General features: G+C 40.5%; 1 protein-coding gene across 11 annotated transcripts in view; it reads left to right on the top strand.

Moving 5' to 3' along the window:
* DOCK10 (dedicator of cytokinesis 10) overlaps nt 1–18,696 on the top strand; it is a 305,001-nt gene that overhangs the window by 223,098 nt on the left and 63,207 nt on the right. For all 11 annotated transcript variants that reach the window (XM_024976734.2, XM_059875928.1, XM_010802445.4 and 8 more), the window contains 8 exon segments: nt 3,844–3,967; nt 4,152–4,273; nt 4,651–4,737; nt 7,530–7,622; nt 8,063–8,181; nt 11,011–11,080; nt 14,424–14,537; nt 18,044–18,115. In XM_024976734.2, coding sequence (XP_024832502.1) covers nt 3,844–3,967; nt 4,152–4,273; nt 4,651–4,737; nt 7,530–7,622; nt 8,063–8,181; nt 11,011–11,080; nt 14,424–14,537; nt 18,044–18,115 — 801 coding nt within the window.

The raw sequence follows: 18,696 nt of genomic DNA, 5'->3' as shown, positions 1-18,696 counted from the left end.
TGCCAGGCACCACACTGTCCTCCAAGTATGCACCATCTCCCTTCATCCACTCAGCTTTCTCCAGAGAACCAGAGCCAATAGGAGGGTAGATAGATATAATTTAATACAAGGAGGCTTAAAAGTCCCACAGTCTATCATTTCCAGCTGGAAACCCAAGAAAGCCATTGGTGTAGTTCAAAAGCTTGAGAACCAGAGTGCCTATTGTAGATTGCAGGCCAGGTTTGAAGGCCTGAGAACCAGCAGCACCAAGGGCAGGAGAAGATCAGTGTTCCAGGTCAAGCAGTCAGGCAGGGAGGGAGTTCCACCTTCCCCAGCCCTCTTGTTCTATTCTGGACCTCAATGGAATGATGGTCGCCCCCGTGGCTGATCTCTTCCACAAACAGCCTCACAGACACGCCCAGAAATCATATTTAACCGGCTATCTGGGCATCCCATGGCCCAGTCAAGTTGACACATAAAATGAACCTTCACGCCTTCCTACTTTACAGATAAGGAAACTGGGGGTCAGGGAAGCAACTCTGCCTAGGGCATGTAACTATGAAGTGACAGTCAAAATATAGGCCAGGCCATGTGACTCCAGAGCCTGAAGCTTCACCACTCTGCTAGAACACATCTAAAACACGCGCTGGGGGACTTCCCTGGTGGTCCAGTGGTTAGGACTCTGCACTTCCACTGCCAGGAGCCTGGGTTCAGCCCTTCACTGGGGAACTAAGATCCCATAAGCAATGCAGCGTGGCAAAAAAAAAAAAAAAAAAACAAGAACAATAGCAACAACAAGAAAGCTTCGTTGGGTTAATGGTAAATTACTATACACATGTCAGCTGGTAGTATAAATAGCTTCAGAAAAACAAGTTCCAATAATTTAATTTCTAACCATTAAACTAAGGTCTGAACTCATGAAACCTGTCAGTATGATGTCTGGGATTAAAAATATCACAGCTTTTGTATTAATTTCCTGTTGCTGCTCTAAGAAATTATCTCAGTTTAGTGACTTAAATAACACACATTGATGATCTGACAGTTTGTTGTGCAGGTCAGAACTCTGAAATGGGTCCCCAGGGCTGAAATCAGGTGTCAGCAGGGCTCCATTTCTCCTGGAGGCTCTGGAGAGAATCCTTACCTTGCTTTTCCAGTTTCTGGAAATGCCCACATTCCTTGGCTTTTGACCCTTTCCAGCAGTGTCATCACTCTGACCTCTTTTCTCTCCTCGCATTTCTTATGACCCTGACTCTTCTGCCTTCTCTGATAAGGACTTTTGTGATTACATTGGCTCCACTGGACTAATCTGGTTTAATCTCCCCATCTCAAGACCCTTAACTTAGTTGCACCTGCAAAGTCCCTTTTACCATGTAAGGAAACATATTCATATATTCTGGGGATTAGGACATGGGGGACATCTTTCCGTGCTAAGTTGCTCAGTGATGTCCAACTCTTTGCAATCCTATGGACCATAGCCCACCAGGCTCCTCTGTCCATGGGATTCTCCAGACAAGAATACTGGAGTTGAGTGGGTTGCTATGACCTCCTCCAAGGGATCTTCCCAACCCAGGGATCAAACCTGTGTCTCTTATGTCTTGTGCAAACGGGTTCTTTACCACTAGCACACCTGGGAAGCCCCGGGGACACTGTGGGCAGGAGGTGGGGGGGGTGGGGGTGCTATTATTCTGCCTATTGCCCTTGGTTATACTCGGACCATTTTTAAACTTATTAAAAGAACACTGATGAAACCACAGACCTGAGGAACCTTATCTCCTTCTTCCACATCCATTTAATGCTCTTAATTTTTTCCCTATAAATTTAGGACAGAGGTGAAAAAAAAATTAAGAGAAAAGTCTATTACCGTATTACTGAATATTTACTACAATATTGACCCTTTGACAAAGCCCATCTGAAAGGCACATTCTCTGTCGATGTATAAGATTAAAAGGAAAAAAAGGATGTTCTTAGGGTTAAGTGTGGCTTTTAATCTCTCTCACTCTCATGTGCTTCCTGGAATCCTTGTAAAAGCCGTGAGCTTCTCCACAGGAGAACGTGTATCTCATGAACAGCCTGGTGAACTATGCCATGCAGATTCAAAACCATTTTCTGCTTTGTATTGCAAAAAGAAATGATTGCCTTAAGTATAAGCATGGCTATCAATTCTTCTAAGACACTGTTAAAAATATAATGTGAATATTTGCAGTACTCACTTCTGAGGAGTATTTGCCTTAATATGTAGTTTAACTGGAATTCTTAAGCACCTGTTTCATTCCTATGTGCTCTGGCTAAAAAAAGAAAATTTCATTCTTCTGCATTGTTAGTTATTGAATGTATTGAATGTACAGTTCAAAAACTGTATATTGGCTTTGTTACCAGGTTAAAATGCTGGTGTATAATGAATATATGTAAGCTGCAAACCATTCTAATTCAGAAGTTCTCAAACTTTACCAGGCATAGAATCACCCAAAAGGCTCGTTAAAACACAGATTACTGAACCCTGCCCCACCCCCCCGCCCAGGATTTTTGGATCCTGTATATGTCTGGGATGGGGCCCGAGAATTCACGTTTTTAGACAAGTTTCTAAGTGATGCTGATACTACTGTCCCAGGGATGACACTGAAAATCTATTAATAAATTCTCTCCTGAACAGTGTGAAAATAAATTAACTAGCTATATAGATGCACAGAGTCTAATAAATAAATTGGTAGATAATTTGCTTAGGTCTCTGGGCTTCCCTGGTGGCTTACCTGGTAAAGAATCTGCTTGCAATGTGGGAGACCAGGGTCAATCCCTGGGTTGGGAAGATTCCCTGGAGAAGGGTAAGGCTACCCACTCCAGTATTCTGGCCCAGAGAATTCCATGGACTGTATAGTCCATGGGGTCACAAAGAGTTGGACACAACTGAGCAACTTTCACTTCACTTTCACTATCACCTTCTTGCTTGATTTGATGTTCTTTCTAGACACTACCTTGTTGCTAATATTGAACTAAATGTAGGTTACCTGCCTGGGATCCTGGGATTCCAGTGTGACAGATGTTCTTGTCCTGGAAGGTGCTAATAATTACTGACGAGTCTGTCCTCCTAAGTGACCCAAAGCCCCCTAACGTCTCTCGCCTTGTTTGCTTCCTCTATACCATCCTACTTCACAAGACTGTTGAGGGAATTAAATGACAGCCTATGTGACAGAGATTTAAAAACTGAAAAGTATCGCCTGGGGATCTTGTTAAAATGAAGATTCAGATTCCACGTGTCTGGAGTAGTGTCTTGAGTTTCTGTACATCTAACCAGCTCCCAAGTGATGCTTGGTCCATGCACACCCTTTGGGAGGCGAGGACAACTTAATTCATGTCCCTTGATAATAAGTCCTTAATCTGTGCCTTATTTACGTTATACAGTTATGTCTCCTTGTGTGTTTTTCATATGTGTATGTCTGTTTGTATATGTGTGTGTGTTTAATTCACGGCAAAATCTGTTGTTCAGTCGCTCAGTTGTGTCTGACTCTTTGTGACCCCATGGACTGCAGCATGCCAGGCCTCCCTGTCCTTCACTACGTCCTGGAGTTTGCTCAAAACTATGTCCCAGAGTTTGCCCATGATGACATAAATTACCTAAGGAGAAACACTGGGTAGTCTAAATTATCATCATCCACCACAATAAAGAAGTAAAAATATAATCTTGATGCATTAGTGCTAGCAGGATGGATATGTACTAAGAATTAAATCAGTGCTTCTAGTGCTGACTTAAACGTGGACCTAGATTTCAGTTAAAGACTTTTTAAAAGGTTAAAGTGCCTATGCTTTGTCTTGCCCTGACCCTAGGAAATGATTTCAGTCTCATCCCAGCTACTATCTCTTTCATTGCAGGTGAAAATTGAGCTCCCAACACAACTTCATGAGAAACACCATATTCTGTTTTCTTTTCATCATGTCACTTGTGACATAAATGCGAAAGCCAACGCCAAAAAGAAGGAGGCACTGGAAACCCCAGGTACTGACCAGAAGCGATCCGACATGGCCATACATGTCATCTCTGGGACTTGAATTGAAGAGCTGATTTATTTAGAGTTTTTAAACTAGGTTTTGTATTCATAAATGATAAATAGCTTTCTTTTTACTCCTCACCGTGAAGGTGTGTACTGAAAAGTTTTCTCTCTGTTTTTCTTTTTTAACAGTTGGATATGCTTGGCTTCCTTTGATGAAAGATGATCAGATAGCTTCTCAAGAGTATAATATCCCAGTAGCAACGAGCCTGCCTCCAAATTATTTAAGCTTTCAAGATTCTGCAAATGGGAAGGTACTGGGTAGCATACAACTTAAGAGAAAAGATACATGGGCTAAATGGCATGAGGTTATCTTCCATTGGCTATTTAAATTAATCCCACCTTAATGTATTCATCCATTGTAATTAGAAATCAACTGTACCTGTAATATTTCAATACCTTGTTTTGTTTGTGGCCAGTAGAAATGATCTATTCAAAATGATCTCCTGATATCACATTGGTATCATTTACTAATACTGCGAAATGTATTTGCATCTCTCATTTTCCATCTCTATAGTAATGTGAGACTAATGGATCAAGGTGGCAAATTAACATAAACTAAATAACCTATTTATTGACATTTCCTTTCTCTCAAATTGCCACAGTGACAGTAACAAACTCTTTTTTACAGCACACTGGGAGTGACATTAAATGGGTCGATGGTGGTAAACCACTTTTCAAAGTATCGACATTTGTTGTATCAACAGTGAACACTCAGGTGAGCATGTTATCCTGATACTATCCAACTGCAGACCAAAATTCCAGAAGTGTATTTATCAAGATGACACTTCCCTTGGAAGATGGTTTGCTTCCAATGACAACACCCAAGTGTTAAAAATATGAAACATTTAAAATTAAAATTGTGGACCTTTCCCTTGAAACTCAGTCTAATTTCCAGTGCCTATCCAAGCCTCCTGTCATGGAGCAAAGGCCATGAAGTGGTCAAAACTGTGTCTGAGAGCCACTTTGGTCAACTTATGACACAGGGATTTTGGACAAGTCACTTCACCCCCACAATCCCATGTCCTCATCAGGAAAATGATAACAATAAAAGAAAATCTCCACCTAAGATTGCAGTAAGGCTCAAAATGAGAAACTGCATGTGAAAACATCTCATGAACTACAAAATGCTGAACACAGGGAACTATTACCACTGTCATAGTACCATAAAGCTCACCCCTTCCCTTGCAAGGCAGCTTATTTTAGCGCAGTGGGAGAAGTTTTATGATACTGATTACGAACTACAAAGCAAACTGTTACCTGTACATAGAATAAGTATTGCTCCTTTCTTAAATTCAACGTGCATTTGGTTGTTGTAGTTGTGTGTGTGTGTGTTTGGTTTTGTTTCTTTTTTGTTGTTTTTTAGTTTCTGTTTTGTTTTGTTTTGCTTGAGCACATACTTGGTTGCTAAGAAAAGTGAAATAATCCAGCATATATTGATCAAAATGTCTTTCCATAACCACTGGCACCTCAAGCCAAATTGAGTCCTCTTCCCCAGTCCTGTATCATAACTTCTTAAATACATCTTTTCTCTGATGCCATCAGCCTCAGTCAAGTCACAATAAGATGACTGTTCTCCACCAAATCCTGCATTTATGTATCTCAGAATCCTGAGTTTCTCTTTGTCATGCTTCCAGCTACTTTCCTCCAAACAGCTCAGGTCCCTCTGTGACTCACCGTTACTTACCTTTCTCTATATCAGCTTCCACTGCCCACACACTCGTCGCCCTGGAAGACACCTTCCTTCCTCTATAGCGGTATTTACGTCAGTTTTTGAAGACCCAAGGTCCTTTCACGCACTGTGCCCTCTGTCTGCTTCCATTCCTCCAGAATGCAGGGATTTTGTGACACTGCCTTTCCTCAGCCAGGAAAGCTATCTCTCTCTCTGCCTCCCCTCCCCTCATCAGTCTTTCAGCTCCTATGCATCCTTCAAATCTTGGTTCAAATATCACCTCCTCAAAGAAGTCTTCCCTATCTGCTGACCTCTCAGACATGCTGTATCATCTTGTCATATACCGTCTGACACCCTGTTTTCCTTTGAAGCACCTGTCTGATTGTGAGAAAATAGAAATAGAAATTGTGTGGAAACCATGGTGTCGTATCCATCTCAGGGGCATTATGGAAGGACCAGAGGAAGGGTGTGGGTTTTCCTTGCCCACAGCTCTGTCCTCCATGCCAACTGAGGATCTGACAAATAGCTTTCACTAAATAATTCTTGAAAAAATAACATGAAACTGAAAATATTACTCACACACACACACACACACACACACACACACACACACACACTGACCTGTGGGGAACTCAAACCACAGATGCCCCTCTAGAGCTGACAAATGCCAGAGAAACACCCAGAAGAGTGTGAAAATTCAGAGTGCTAGTTTCTCAGTCGTGTCTGACTCTTTGCGACCCCACAGACTGTAGTCCTCCAGGCTCCTCTGTCCATGGAATTCTCCAGGCAAGGATACTGGAGTGGGTTGCCATTCCCTTCTCCAGAGGATCTTCCTGACCCAGGAATTGAACCTGGGTCTCCTGCATTGCAGGCAGATTCTTTGCCACCTGAGCCACCAGGGAGTCTGTATCCCACTTCCTGACTATGTAACTTTGATCCGCAGCATTTCCAACGTGACATTTGCTTCAGGAAACAACATTAAAGGACAGATTGGTTTGCTCCAGCTGCCATTATAAAATACCACAGACAGGGTTGCTTAAACAGAAATATATTTTCTCACAGTTGTAGAGGCTGGTCGTCTGAGATCAAGGTGTCAGAGTATTGTCTTCTTCCAAAGCCTCCCTCCTTGGCTTTCCTTTGTGTGTGAATATCCAAGTTTGCTCTTCTGTAAAGACATCAGTCATATTTGGGCTAGGACCACACGAACTACCATAATTACCTCTTTAGAGGCCTTATTTTCAAATATGGTTACAACCTGAGGTACTGGGAGTTGGGACTTCAACACATGGATTTTGGAGGGGACACAGTTCTGCCCCTAACAAAGGACAGGAGTCAACTTTTATTTCACGATGCCAGGTGGACTTCCTAATTTTTTATTAACGCTGACATTTTAAGTCTGAAAGTATCCCTGTGCATATTAAACCGTACCCATTCTCGTGTGTATTAAAGAATAGTAAGAATAAATGATAGAAGTCTGTGGAATAAGCAGGAACAGGAAGATGATAGAAGAGAATTTAAGAAAGAAAGAAAGAAAAAAAAAGAGGGAGGAAAGGAGTAGGAACAGAGTCAAGAGAAGGAATTCTCTAGCCGTTGTCATGTGGCCCAGAAGGACACAAATCTCTGAGAATGAAATAGGAAGGAGAGCAGACTTTGTGGTTCAGATCAAGCCCTCAGCATGCCAGAACAGCTCCAGAAATGAGAGGTCTGTCTCTCTGCCTCCTTGGTAAAGCGCCTCACACCAAGTCATCTGCCCTACAGAAGGACTCACCTCCCATCACCATGATTGTTACACAGCTTATGTGTCATCAGAAAAATCAATACTTTTTTTGCTGTTTCAGGATCCACATGTGAACGCATTTTTCCGACAATGCCAAAAAAGGGAGAAAGATATGTCTCAGTCACCTACCTCGAATTTCGTTCGCTCCTGTAAGGTAACATGATGTTCAAATAGTTGCAGTGGTCTCCAGGATGGAAATAGGCAAAGCAGACCTTTACATTTTGCATTGAGTAGCAAGCTTCAGGGTAATTATTCCTGAAGCTTTTTAAACACCTTACCATTTCCAAGAGGAAATGATTTTATTTCACAGTTCCTAAAAGGTGTCTGTCTGTATAATGGAAGAGTAAGCAAAGATCAGTTTCTCCAACATAAAAATGGTTGAAAATCAGAGTCAATTGACTCTGAATTAGTTAATTAGATGTAGAGTCTTTGCAACATTTACCCTCATGCCTGTATGTCATGAGAAATGCCATGAAAAATAAAGCCAAACAAAGGTGAACTGCTGTATTCATATTCAAGTCCTGATGAACATCAGTCGAATGTGCTTTAAATTTAATCAATGACCTTTTTTTTTCTGTCCTGCCAATTTAACAGAACTTACTGAATGTGGAAAAGATTCATGCAATCATGAGTTTTCTGCCTATAATCTTGAATCAGCTCTTCAAGATTCTGGTACAGAATGAAGAAGATGAAATAAGCACCACTGTGACCAGGTATTCATAGCACAGCCTTGGGAGAAGAGATTTTATAAGCTGTGGTGACAGACAACTCTAACTATAACTGAGTGGCTACATAACTGTGTATGCTTGCGTTTCGTTTGAACATATATCTCAAAGTTAAGTATGTCTCACTCTTGAGTTCTTACCTTCTAATCATCTACTATTATCATCCACGTGGAGTTTTAGACCTCTTTTTTTAACTTTTCCTTTGTGCTTTTTAAGTATACTTTTTTATTTTGAGATAGTTATAGAGGCACTTGCAGTTGTAAGAAGTAATACAAAAGAGAGCTCATGTTCTCATCAGATGTTCCCAATGGTGACATCTAGCAAAACTATAGGACAGTATCAATCCCAGAATATTGACATTGAAAGAAGCAGGAGACAGAACATCGCCCTTCCCAGAAAGATCCCTCATGTTGCCCTTTTATTGACACACCTACTTCTTTCTCATCTCGGTCCCCACCCGTTATTCCTGGCAACTGCTAATCTTTTCTCCATCTCTAAAATTTTGTTACTTTAAGAATTTTATATATATTATATTGAAATTTTATATGTAATATGAGTACATATATTTTTATATTATATATTCCATGTATTTATATAAGTTGATAAATTTATTATATAGTCTATTTTAAATTTATATATAAGTTATATGGATTTATGAGGGCTTCCCAGGTGGCACAGCGGTAAAGAATCTGCCTGCCAGTGCAGGAGACACGAGACACAGGTTCAACCCCTGGGTAGGGAAGATCCCCTGGAGGAGGAAATGGCAACCCATTCCAGTATTCTTGCCTGGAGAATCCCATGGGCAGAGGAACCTGATGGGCTATAGCCCATGGGATTGCAAAGAGTTAGACATGACTGAGCATGCACACACGCACAAATGTGGAATTATATCATATGACAGTGTGTAACCTTTAGGAATTGGCTTTTTTCACTCAGCATAACTCTCTGGAGATTCATCCAGGTTGTTACATCAATCAATAGTTCTCTCCTTTTTATGTGAGTAGTATTCTATATCATAATATGTTTAAAACTCACCCATTGAAGGATAGCTGGATTGTTTCCAGTTTTTGGTAGATTTGGGGTGAACATAAGTTTCCATTTCTCTGAAAAGAACAGTTGCTAGGTCATATGGTAGTTGTATGCATTGGGTTTTTTCATATTTATTTATTTATTGAGCTTAGTTGTGACACACAGGATCTTTGGCCTTTGTTGCAGCATGCAGGGTGTTTAGTTGTGGCATGCATGCTCCTAGTTGCAGCATGGAGGATCTAGGTCCCTGCCCAAGGATTGAACTCAGTCCCTCTGCACTCGGAGCTCAGAGAGCTAGCCACTAAGCCACTGGGCAAGTCCCAAAAGTGCTAGTTTTAAGAACATGCCGAATTATTTTCCTGAGTAGCTGTACCATTTTTTCCCCACTAAATCTTATTTTTCTTTTTATGTTCAGTTTTTCTTTCACTGTTCTCGCTTTAAATTTGCCTTCGCTACATTCTTTCAACATTACTAATCTGTCTGGTGACTTTAGCAAATTACAATCTTCTCTTTCTAGTGATAGGGTTTTCAGTTAATTATTGAATCATATATTCCTAAAGTTCATTTTTTTTTAAAAAATATTAGTCACAGCATTCTGGAAAAAAATTACTATTTTTTTTTATTTTATTTTATTTTTAAACTTTACATAATTGTATTAGTTTTGCCAAATATCAAAATGAATCCATCACAGGTATTGACATTGAAATGTCTCTAGTACCTTCATAACTACCACACATATTATTAGCCTCTTTTAGAAAGACAGTCATAGCTCAGCTGGTTGAGAATCCGCCTACAATGCAGGAGACCCTGGTTCAATTCCTGGGTCGAGAAGATCCCCTGGAGAAGGAATAGGCTACCCACTCCGGTATTCTTGGGCTTCCCTGGTGGCTCAGATGGTAAAGAATCAGCCTGCAATGTGGGATACCCAGGTTTGATCTCTGGGTTGGGAAGATCCCCTGGAGAAGGAAATGGCAACCCACTCCAGTATTCTTGCCTAGAGAATCCCCGTGGACAGAGGAGCCTGGCTGGCTACAGTCCATGGGGTCACAAAGAGTAGGACACTACTGAGTGACTAAGCACAGCATCATTTTTAAAGTAAAGCTCTGAAGCTAGAAAATTATAACATCTCTAACATTCCTATAACCATCCAGTTCTGGAGCCAGATTAGAAGTCCCCAACTGTGCCTTCAGGTTGTACTCTTTTCAGCATGAGTATATGCATCTATTGGCAAAAACTCCTAAATATTTCAGCAGATAGACCTGTTAAAATTCTGAGATATTCCTAAGCACTACAGCCATGGAGTAACTGCAAGGATTAATGTGAAGAAATCAACCTGTACCACCATTGCTACTGGACTCTAACCCAGCTAAGGAGGAAAACCCAAAAACTTACATTTTAGACTGAATACTTTTTCCAAAAGCACATATATAACACCTCTAAGTTGGAAGACAAGCTCTTTAAAAACAGAATGTGATACTTAGAGGTTAAAGATCTTAAGTTCTAATAAGATACTAAAATCAATTCCTTTTCCAAAAAGACATTGTCAGCAGACACAAACTGTAATAGCAGCCATAAGACATTACTTTTATCTTCGTGTTTAGAAATTTCAAGGTTGGAAATGGCTAATGGATGTTATAGATACTGAACACCCGGTACTGAGTTTGAAATTGGTTCATTCATTCATTCAGTAATGATTAAGTGCCCAGCTCACCAAGCACTTCAGTGACAAACCAAGTGGTATTTTCCTGCCTTCTCCAGAAAGGCCACTCAACAGCTTTGCTCTTCCAGGGTTCTGACCGACATCGTGGCCAAGTGCCATGAGGAACAGCTGGACCACTCTGTCCAGTCCTACATTAAGGTATGAAATTGCCACGTGGGCGTTGGTTGTATCCCCTTGTGCTGTGTGGCTTGTCTCATTTCCTGTCTGCAATAAGTGAGGAGTTCCCCTCTTTAGCTGAATGGTGCCCACCCCAGTCATACTGAACTTTCCCTTTAGTGACCTAGAACTCCTTCTTTTTTGCATTAATGGGCTTAATGTATTATTTCAATATATAAATAATGCATACATGTGCAAATGAATATTTATATGGGGAGAAAAAGCAAAGAAAGAAGTGCAGGAGAAAACGAAAGTATGGTCTTTTGAAATCAACATTAGAAATATATGAAATTCCTCTGTAAATTTAAGGAAGATGCCTCCTGTTGGTTTGTTGAATGTGCTGTTTCTTCTGTAATGTTTTCTTAGCTCTTTTTATTGTTTTCTCAGGCATTATTTCATTTTCCCAGTTACTGTATATTTGTACCTGCTTCTGGTATGTTAAGTCCTTTCTCCTCCGGCATGAACCACTAGCCCATCCCATCAGTGTGCACTGCTTCCTCCAGTGGCCTTCGTCAGATGTTCACTTGGACATGTTTATATTCTCATTTTCAGTTGGCCTGTGAATTTATGCCAGTGAACTTGTGATGATGTTTGCACATTATAGTTCCAGCCTAAAGGTCATCTTCTTGAAGGAAAAGAAAAAAACCATCCAGAGATAAATAAAAGTATCTTATATTCCTTTATATAAACAAAGGACCTAAATTTCAATTTTTATGTATAGATTATCTCTTTTAAGAGACATAGAACTTTTTAATTAAAAGAAAATATTCCATGAATATATATAGGTAGACATATGCCCATGTAGTTTAGATGTCTAAAAAGGCAACCAGAGAAGAAATTTGGGGTCCTTTGTGCTAAAATTTTGTGACAGCAAGAAATAACTAAAAATTTTATTCTGGAGTGAACCCCTCTGAGATATTATCAGTGAGGAATTACTCCCATTACAGTTTCATATTAACATGTTTTTTTATCTGTCAGAAAAGTTAAATGTCTTCCCAAATATCTAAGTATGAGTGTGTGCCCTTATATGCCAAAAATAGTAATTTCACAATAATTTCCCTATGGTATGATTTTACCCAATAAGGTCTACAATTCAGTTGCCAAAGGCCAGTTCCATCTACAAATGCCTTTTTAGTTTGCTCTGTAAGACAGAGGCATAGCTTCCTTTTATAGGATATTGATGAGTTTACTGTTCAGCAGAATCATCTATAGAATTTTCATTCTCTCAACCCTTACCCCAGTTTTCCATTTCAAGCTCCGGAGGGCATGAAAGGAAAAAAATTTCCCAATCTCTGTCATACCAAGTCATCTCCTTTTCAACACACATATTATTTACCTTGTTCCAGTAGAATTACCAAAAATTGCTTTTAGAACCCACTGATGTGACTATTTTTGTGACAGCCAAGGCTAGTTCCTGATGAGAGCCTTATATCAGCTCATAGAAGCAATCTGTAATGCTCTTAGAGTGGTATCCTGGCAGTGCTTCCTGGAGCAGTCCTTATTTTTAACCAGGATATTTAAAAAAATCCTGACGAGACCATTTGATTTTATGATGTAGGAGGATACTTATTGAGTTTGCTTTGAAGTGTTTTCTCCAGTGGACCACATTTTGTCAGTGTTTTAAATCCAGAAATACACCTACGTGGATTTTCAAGCTGATGACAATTCCTAAAGATGTTTCATAACATAATTTCATATGTCTAAAACAAATACAGACAAATATATATAACCAACTAAAATTTATTCTGGAAAAAGCACTAAAGTAGAAAATGGAAAACTAGATTCTAGTTAGGGTTAGATCGTTAACTCGGAGTGATCAGCCTGTCTGAACCTCACATTTCCTCTCTGTGAAGTGAGATGAGTGGATGAGATGAACATCCAGCTATCTGACTCTGTGATTTGACTCCTGCTATATATAGTACATGGCTGACAGTCTGACCTTGACCAAGGAATCTGATTTTTTTTTCACCCTTAATGGAAAAAAATTAATTTCTAACATATACAATAATATTAAGCTCCACACCTAAGAGTTTAATGAAAACTGGGGTCAATACCTGCTTTGATGTCCTTGCAAAATGTGATAGTTGATATAGTTCATACTTATTCAGAAATATGCTAAACACCATTTCAAGTTCAGTGGTGCTAAATGCTGCTAACTCACTCCATCTACAATATCCAAAATGTACACATACACTCACCGTGTCTTTTTCAAAGATGTATGTCTAAAGTTGATCTAATTAGATACCATCGTTTATAGCAACTCATGGGATTGACATGGTTTAGCCAAAATTTTAAAAAATTTCAGAGCTAGTCAAAATGCCCTTGGAGCTAAGTAACTGTGCATAGGATTAGATAGTTGATTACATTACCCTCATAGGAGTCATAATCCATGAGGGGGAAAATTGTACTACTCTTGATTTTAGCTAGTTTCATGCATCTCTTAGCCTTATTCTTCTCCTTTGGGATGAGCTTGGAGAAGTCAGACGCCTCAGGAGATTTAGGCATCAATGTGCTATGAAGTCAAAGAAATAGCTATAGACCCCAAATGCAAAGTGCCTCTGCTTTGTTTCTTGTCTGTCTTCACCCTTGACGATAGTGAAGTCCAAACTGTGAATATTATAAAGAAATGACCTTCCTTGAGGCAAACCCAACTCATAAGTAAAACATCATAAGCATTTTGTACTTGAAATATATGTGCATGAATTGATACTTAAAATATATGAAGAAATATGGAAGACTAAACCATGACACGCACTCACTGTGCCAACAACCGATCTTTTAAGGAAAAGGCCAGCAGCCTTTGTTATCTTACTGACGGCCAATGTTTATGAACCTCTTGGTTGCCACGTCTCAGAGTGAGGAGGTAGTGGACCCCGGGCTCATGGGCAGTTCTCCTACTGGCCTCTGGAAGGCACCAGGTTCCCCACTTGGCTATTTGAGTGGGTGCTCTACCCTTTCAGGATGAAGAAATGCTACCATGCCACCCACCTGTTGCCAGTGGAAGGAAGGAGAAGGGGAAATGTGCCCTCAGTAGGTGGGTCAAAGCCCTCCATGTTTCCTTGAACCCGCTGAATTGCTCTCTGATCTTCTTTTTTATTTCTACTAAGAGTATGTCAAGGAGAGCTTAGGTGAGCAAGGCTCTACCTGTACAAAGCCCTCAGTAGGAGCAGGTGTGTATTACACTTATCATTGGGCCTTCATTTATTTCATGACAAAATCTGGCATGAGCAGATAATTTTGAGACATGAGTTATTCATGGAACATAATTTTTGACCCTTTGTTTTTAAGTGTTTAACTTTTTTTTCACTGTTTGGATTTTCTTCAGTTTGTGTTCAAGACTACGGCATACAAGGAGAGAACTATACATGAAGAACTGGTTAAAAATATGACTGGTCTTTTGCAATCAAATGACTCCACAACAGTCAAGCATGTCCTGAAGGTAAAGAATTTAAAGACGGGCTTTCACTGGGATGGCTTACACTCAACTCTGAAGGTGATAGGAGTCATTGATTTTTATAGATCGTTTCTCTTATGGTTTCTGGTGTAAGCTTCGTGTTGGAACAGTAGCATGTGACCCCATGGACTGTAGCCCACCAGGCTCCTCCGTCCATGGGATTCCCCAGGCAAGAATACTGGAGTGGGTTGCCATGCCCTCCTCCAGTATTAAGAGAACAGATCATCTTTAAAAGTAGAATGGACTCAGGTCCTTTGGCCTAAAGGCAAAATGAATGACTCTTAAGAATGGCCTGTAACATTCAAAAGTACTAAGTGTACCCAAAATAAAGTTTATGGGGTTTTTAGGCACAACAAGAGGAAAAATACCAACAAAAGGATTAATGATATATTAATGAGTAGACTGACAGCAGAAAGGAGGCAGAGAAACAGCTACTCTTTTTCCCCCAAAAGTTGCAACACATGCATTTGTAGTAACATAAAAGATGGTGAGAAGCTTATGAAGATATAACTCTAAGTTATTATAGACTTGTGAATGTAGTCCCCTGCTAAATTAATTATCTATCATGACTTGACAGATAGATGATTGATGAGTAAGTAGCTAGAGAGGGCTGAGGCTGGATCAATAAGCATCAGCATTTCACTAAAATCAAAGTTGTCTAGGTCAAGTGGTTTGTTTGTTTAAATTTAAATTAGCTGTATGAGCATATTCATTCAATTTATCCAGCAAATATGTTCCAAGTGCCTTCCATACAACAAACACCATCCTCACCATCCTTGGCACTTGATATGCATATAGAGAATAGAATAAAAATCTCTGCCTTTGGGAAGTTTACCTAGTACTGCAGATAAAAAATAGTAAATGACCCACATAATAGCAAAGTTAATTAAATTGCATGTTCAGGGACTTCCCTGGCTGTCCAGTAGTTAAGACTCCACGTTGCCAATGTAGGGGGCTCAGGTTCAATCCCTGATCAGGAAATTAATATCCCGCATGTGGGAAGGAGAGGTTGAGATGAACTACAAGAGTCACATTGACGTATATACACTACCATGTGTGAAACAGATAGCTAGTGGGAAGTTCCTGTGTGACCCAGGATGCTCAGCTTGATGCTCTGTGATGACCTAGAGGGGAGGGTCGGGTGGGAGGGCAGGGTGGAAGGGAAGCTCAAGAGGGAGGGGATGTATGTATACATACAGCTGATTCATGTTGCACAGCAGAAATTAACACAACATTGTAAAGTAATTCTAATTTCTTTTGTTTTAAAATTAAAAAATTAGTTTTAAAATTTAAAAAATCGATTTAAAAAAATCCCACATGCCAGGCGGTGTGGCCTAAAGATTAAAAAAAAAGTCTTTAAATATGCTTTAAAACCTTAAAAAAGGTTTTAAAAAATGTTGGGAAAAAATTGCATGTTCAGCGGTGAGAAGTAGCATGGGAAAAGAAAATATCAAGCAGGTAAGGGCATGGGGAGCACTGAGTGCAAAGTGAGGTTTACAGTTTTAAATACAGTGGTCAGGATAGAGCTGTGGAGAAGGAAAGACCTCAGCAAAAAATGTGAAGGGGGTGAGAGAGCTAGAGACGTTTAGGGTAGAACATTAAAGGGAGAAGGGGAAACATACAGTATTTGTCATTCTTTGACTTATTTCACTAAGCATGTAATGCCCTCCAGGTCCATCCATGATGTCACAAATAGCAAAATTTAGTTCACTTATATGTGGAATCTAAAAAATAAAGCCAACAAGTGAGTATAAGAAAACAGAAACAGGCTTAGTGATACAGAGAACCAACTAGTGGTTATCTGAGGGGAAAGGAGTGAGGGGAGGGGCAAAATAAGTCAAGGGGATTAAGAGGTACAAACTGCTAGGTATAAAATAAACGACAACAATGTAATGAGGAGCACAGGGTATATTGCCGGTATTTTATAATAACCTTGAGGAGTGCACTCCATAAAAATATTGAATCATTATGTTGTACACCTGAAACTTACATAACATTATTAAGTCAACTGTATTTCAATTAAAGAAAATAAAGATTGAGGGGAAGACCTGTATAATGTCGTAAGGCAGCAGCACACCTGGTGGACATGCCTAAAGGATGGCAGGAAGGTCAGGAGCCACGTAAGCAAAGAGAGGAGGCAAGATGAAGTCAGAGAGGCACCAGGAGGTTAGGCGGGTAGCGTAAGGCCTGTGGGCCACTGTCAGGGCTTGGGCTTCCGCTGGGAGAGAAACTGGGAGCCATGAGAGCCCTTTGAAGGGAGAAATGACTTGAGCTGACCTTGGTTCAAAAGGATCTCTCTGATGACTGCATAGAGAATAGACTGTAACGGGGTGAGGGTGGGGACAGGGTCGCTGGAGAAGGCTGCCTACCTAGCATCCTTGGGTGTTCTTTGCTGCTGTGTGTACTCAGTTGTGTCTGACCCTTTGTGACCCCATGGACTGCAGCCCACCAGGGTCGTCTGCCCATGGAGTTTTCCAGGCAAGAATTCTGGAGTGGGGTACCATTTCCTTCTCCAGAGGATCTTCCCAACCCAGGGATCAAACCCACATCCCTTGTGTCTCCTGGATCGGCGGCCAGTTCTTTACCACTAGCACCACCTGGAAAGCCCTGGGTATTCTTTGGCCTTTTCCAAGTGCACCCCTTCTCATGAGGCAAAGTGTGAGGGGAGTCAAAGGAGGGCTGCCTGGAACTATAAGGATTCCTAGGGGCCCCCACCTTTAGAGCTTGTAGGTTTATTCCTGGGCCTGCTTACACCTCTTTAGAAGTCCATACTAAAGAGGGAAACTCTTGTTGCCTGAGTGTAGCCCCAGACCTAAGGCAGGAGCAGCGTTTGGTGGGAGAGAGGAACTGTGGGCAGGAACTGTGGAGAGGTTTGTGGGCAGCGCTTGGGCTTGCAGGCTGGACAGTCACACCAGGTCCCTCAGGGCAGGACGGAGCCCCAGGTGAGAGGAAGGGGTGGGCCAGGGTCATGTGCTTCCTATGCTCCCACATTCAGGTACAGTATTCCAAACTGTCATGAAGTTGTATTTGTCAAGGTAGGAAAAGCCAACATACTTTATTTAAAACTCTGTTAGCTTTTAAATACTTAAACATACAGCTTCCGTTTTTACTCGCCTCTACCCATCGTAATGTGAGGGGTGGGCCTGCTACAACATTTAGTTTTGTTTAAGGAAAACAGGTAGAACACCCCATGAATAAGTATTTCCTAAGACGACTGTCTAATCAGCCATGTCAAATAAGCCAGTTTCTTGTGTTATACAGTCTTAGAGATGACTGGGAAACAGAAATATCTGGTATTTACATTTCCCATTAGAATTTTGCTAAGGATGATCCTAACATCATGGAGACTATATTATTGCTCTGATGCATTTAATTTCAAAGAATACATTCCAAGATAAAGATTTTATAGTATCGCATGTTGTAAAGAACAGAATTATCATTACTTTGCTGTAAGATAATAAATTTCTGATTGTCTTTTCTTTTCCTAACAGCATTCCTGGTTCTTCTTTGCAATTATCCTAAAATCCATGGCACAGCACTTGATTGACACAAATAAAATTCAGGTATGATCATATGTAATAAAATAGCATCCAACAATTATGCTCATGAATATTCTCTGAATAATGAATATGCTCTTATTAGTTCCATTTTTATTTGTTTTCTAAACCTTACTGATTTATGCTCACTGCTTTAAGAATTTTTTTATCTGGACCATTTTTAAAGTCTTTATGGAATTTGTTACAATATTACTTATCTTTTATGTTTTGGTTTTTTGCTAGCAAGGCATGTGAGATCTTAGCCTCCCCCAGAGATAGTGTTAGTCAGTCAGTCATGTCCAGCTCTTTTTGACCCCATGGAGTGTAGCCTGCCAGAGTCTTGTGTCCATGGAATTCTCCAGGCAAGAATACTGGAGTGGGTAGCCATTCCCATCTCCAGGGGATCTTCTCAACCCAGGGATTGAACCTGGATCTCCTGCATTGCAGGCAAATTCTTTACTGTCTGAGCCATCAGGGAAATCCCTTAGTCCCCCAGTCAGGGATCGAACCCACACGCCTTGCCTTGGAAGGCAAAGTCTTAGCCACTGAACCACCAGGGAAGTCCCTGCTCATTGCTTTCTATGTAGGAGACGTGATTGTTGTGTCAG

Source organism: Bos taurus, chromosome 2 (genome assembly GCF_002263795.3).
Source record: "Bos taurus isolate L1 Dominette 01449 registration number 42190680 breed Hereford chromosome 2, ARS-UCD2.0, whole genome shotgun sequence".
NCBI classification, from domain to species: domain Eukaryota; kingdom Metazoa; phylum Chordata; class Mammalia; order Artiodactyla; family Bovidae; genus Bos; species Bos taurus.
Note: the sequence above shows the minus strand (reverse complement) of the source record. Positions and strands in the feature narration are given on the sequence as shown.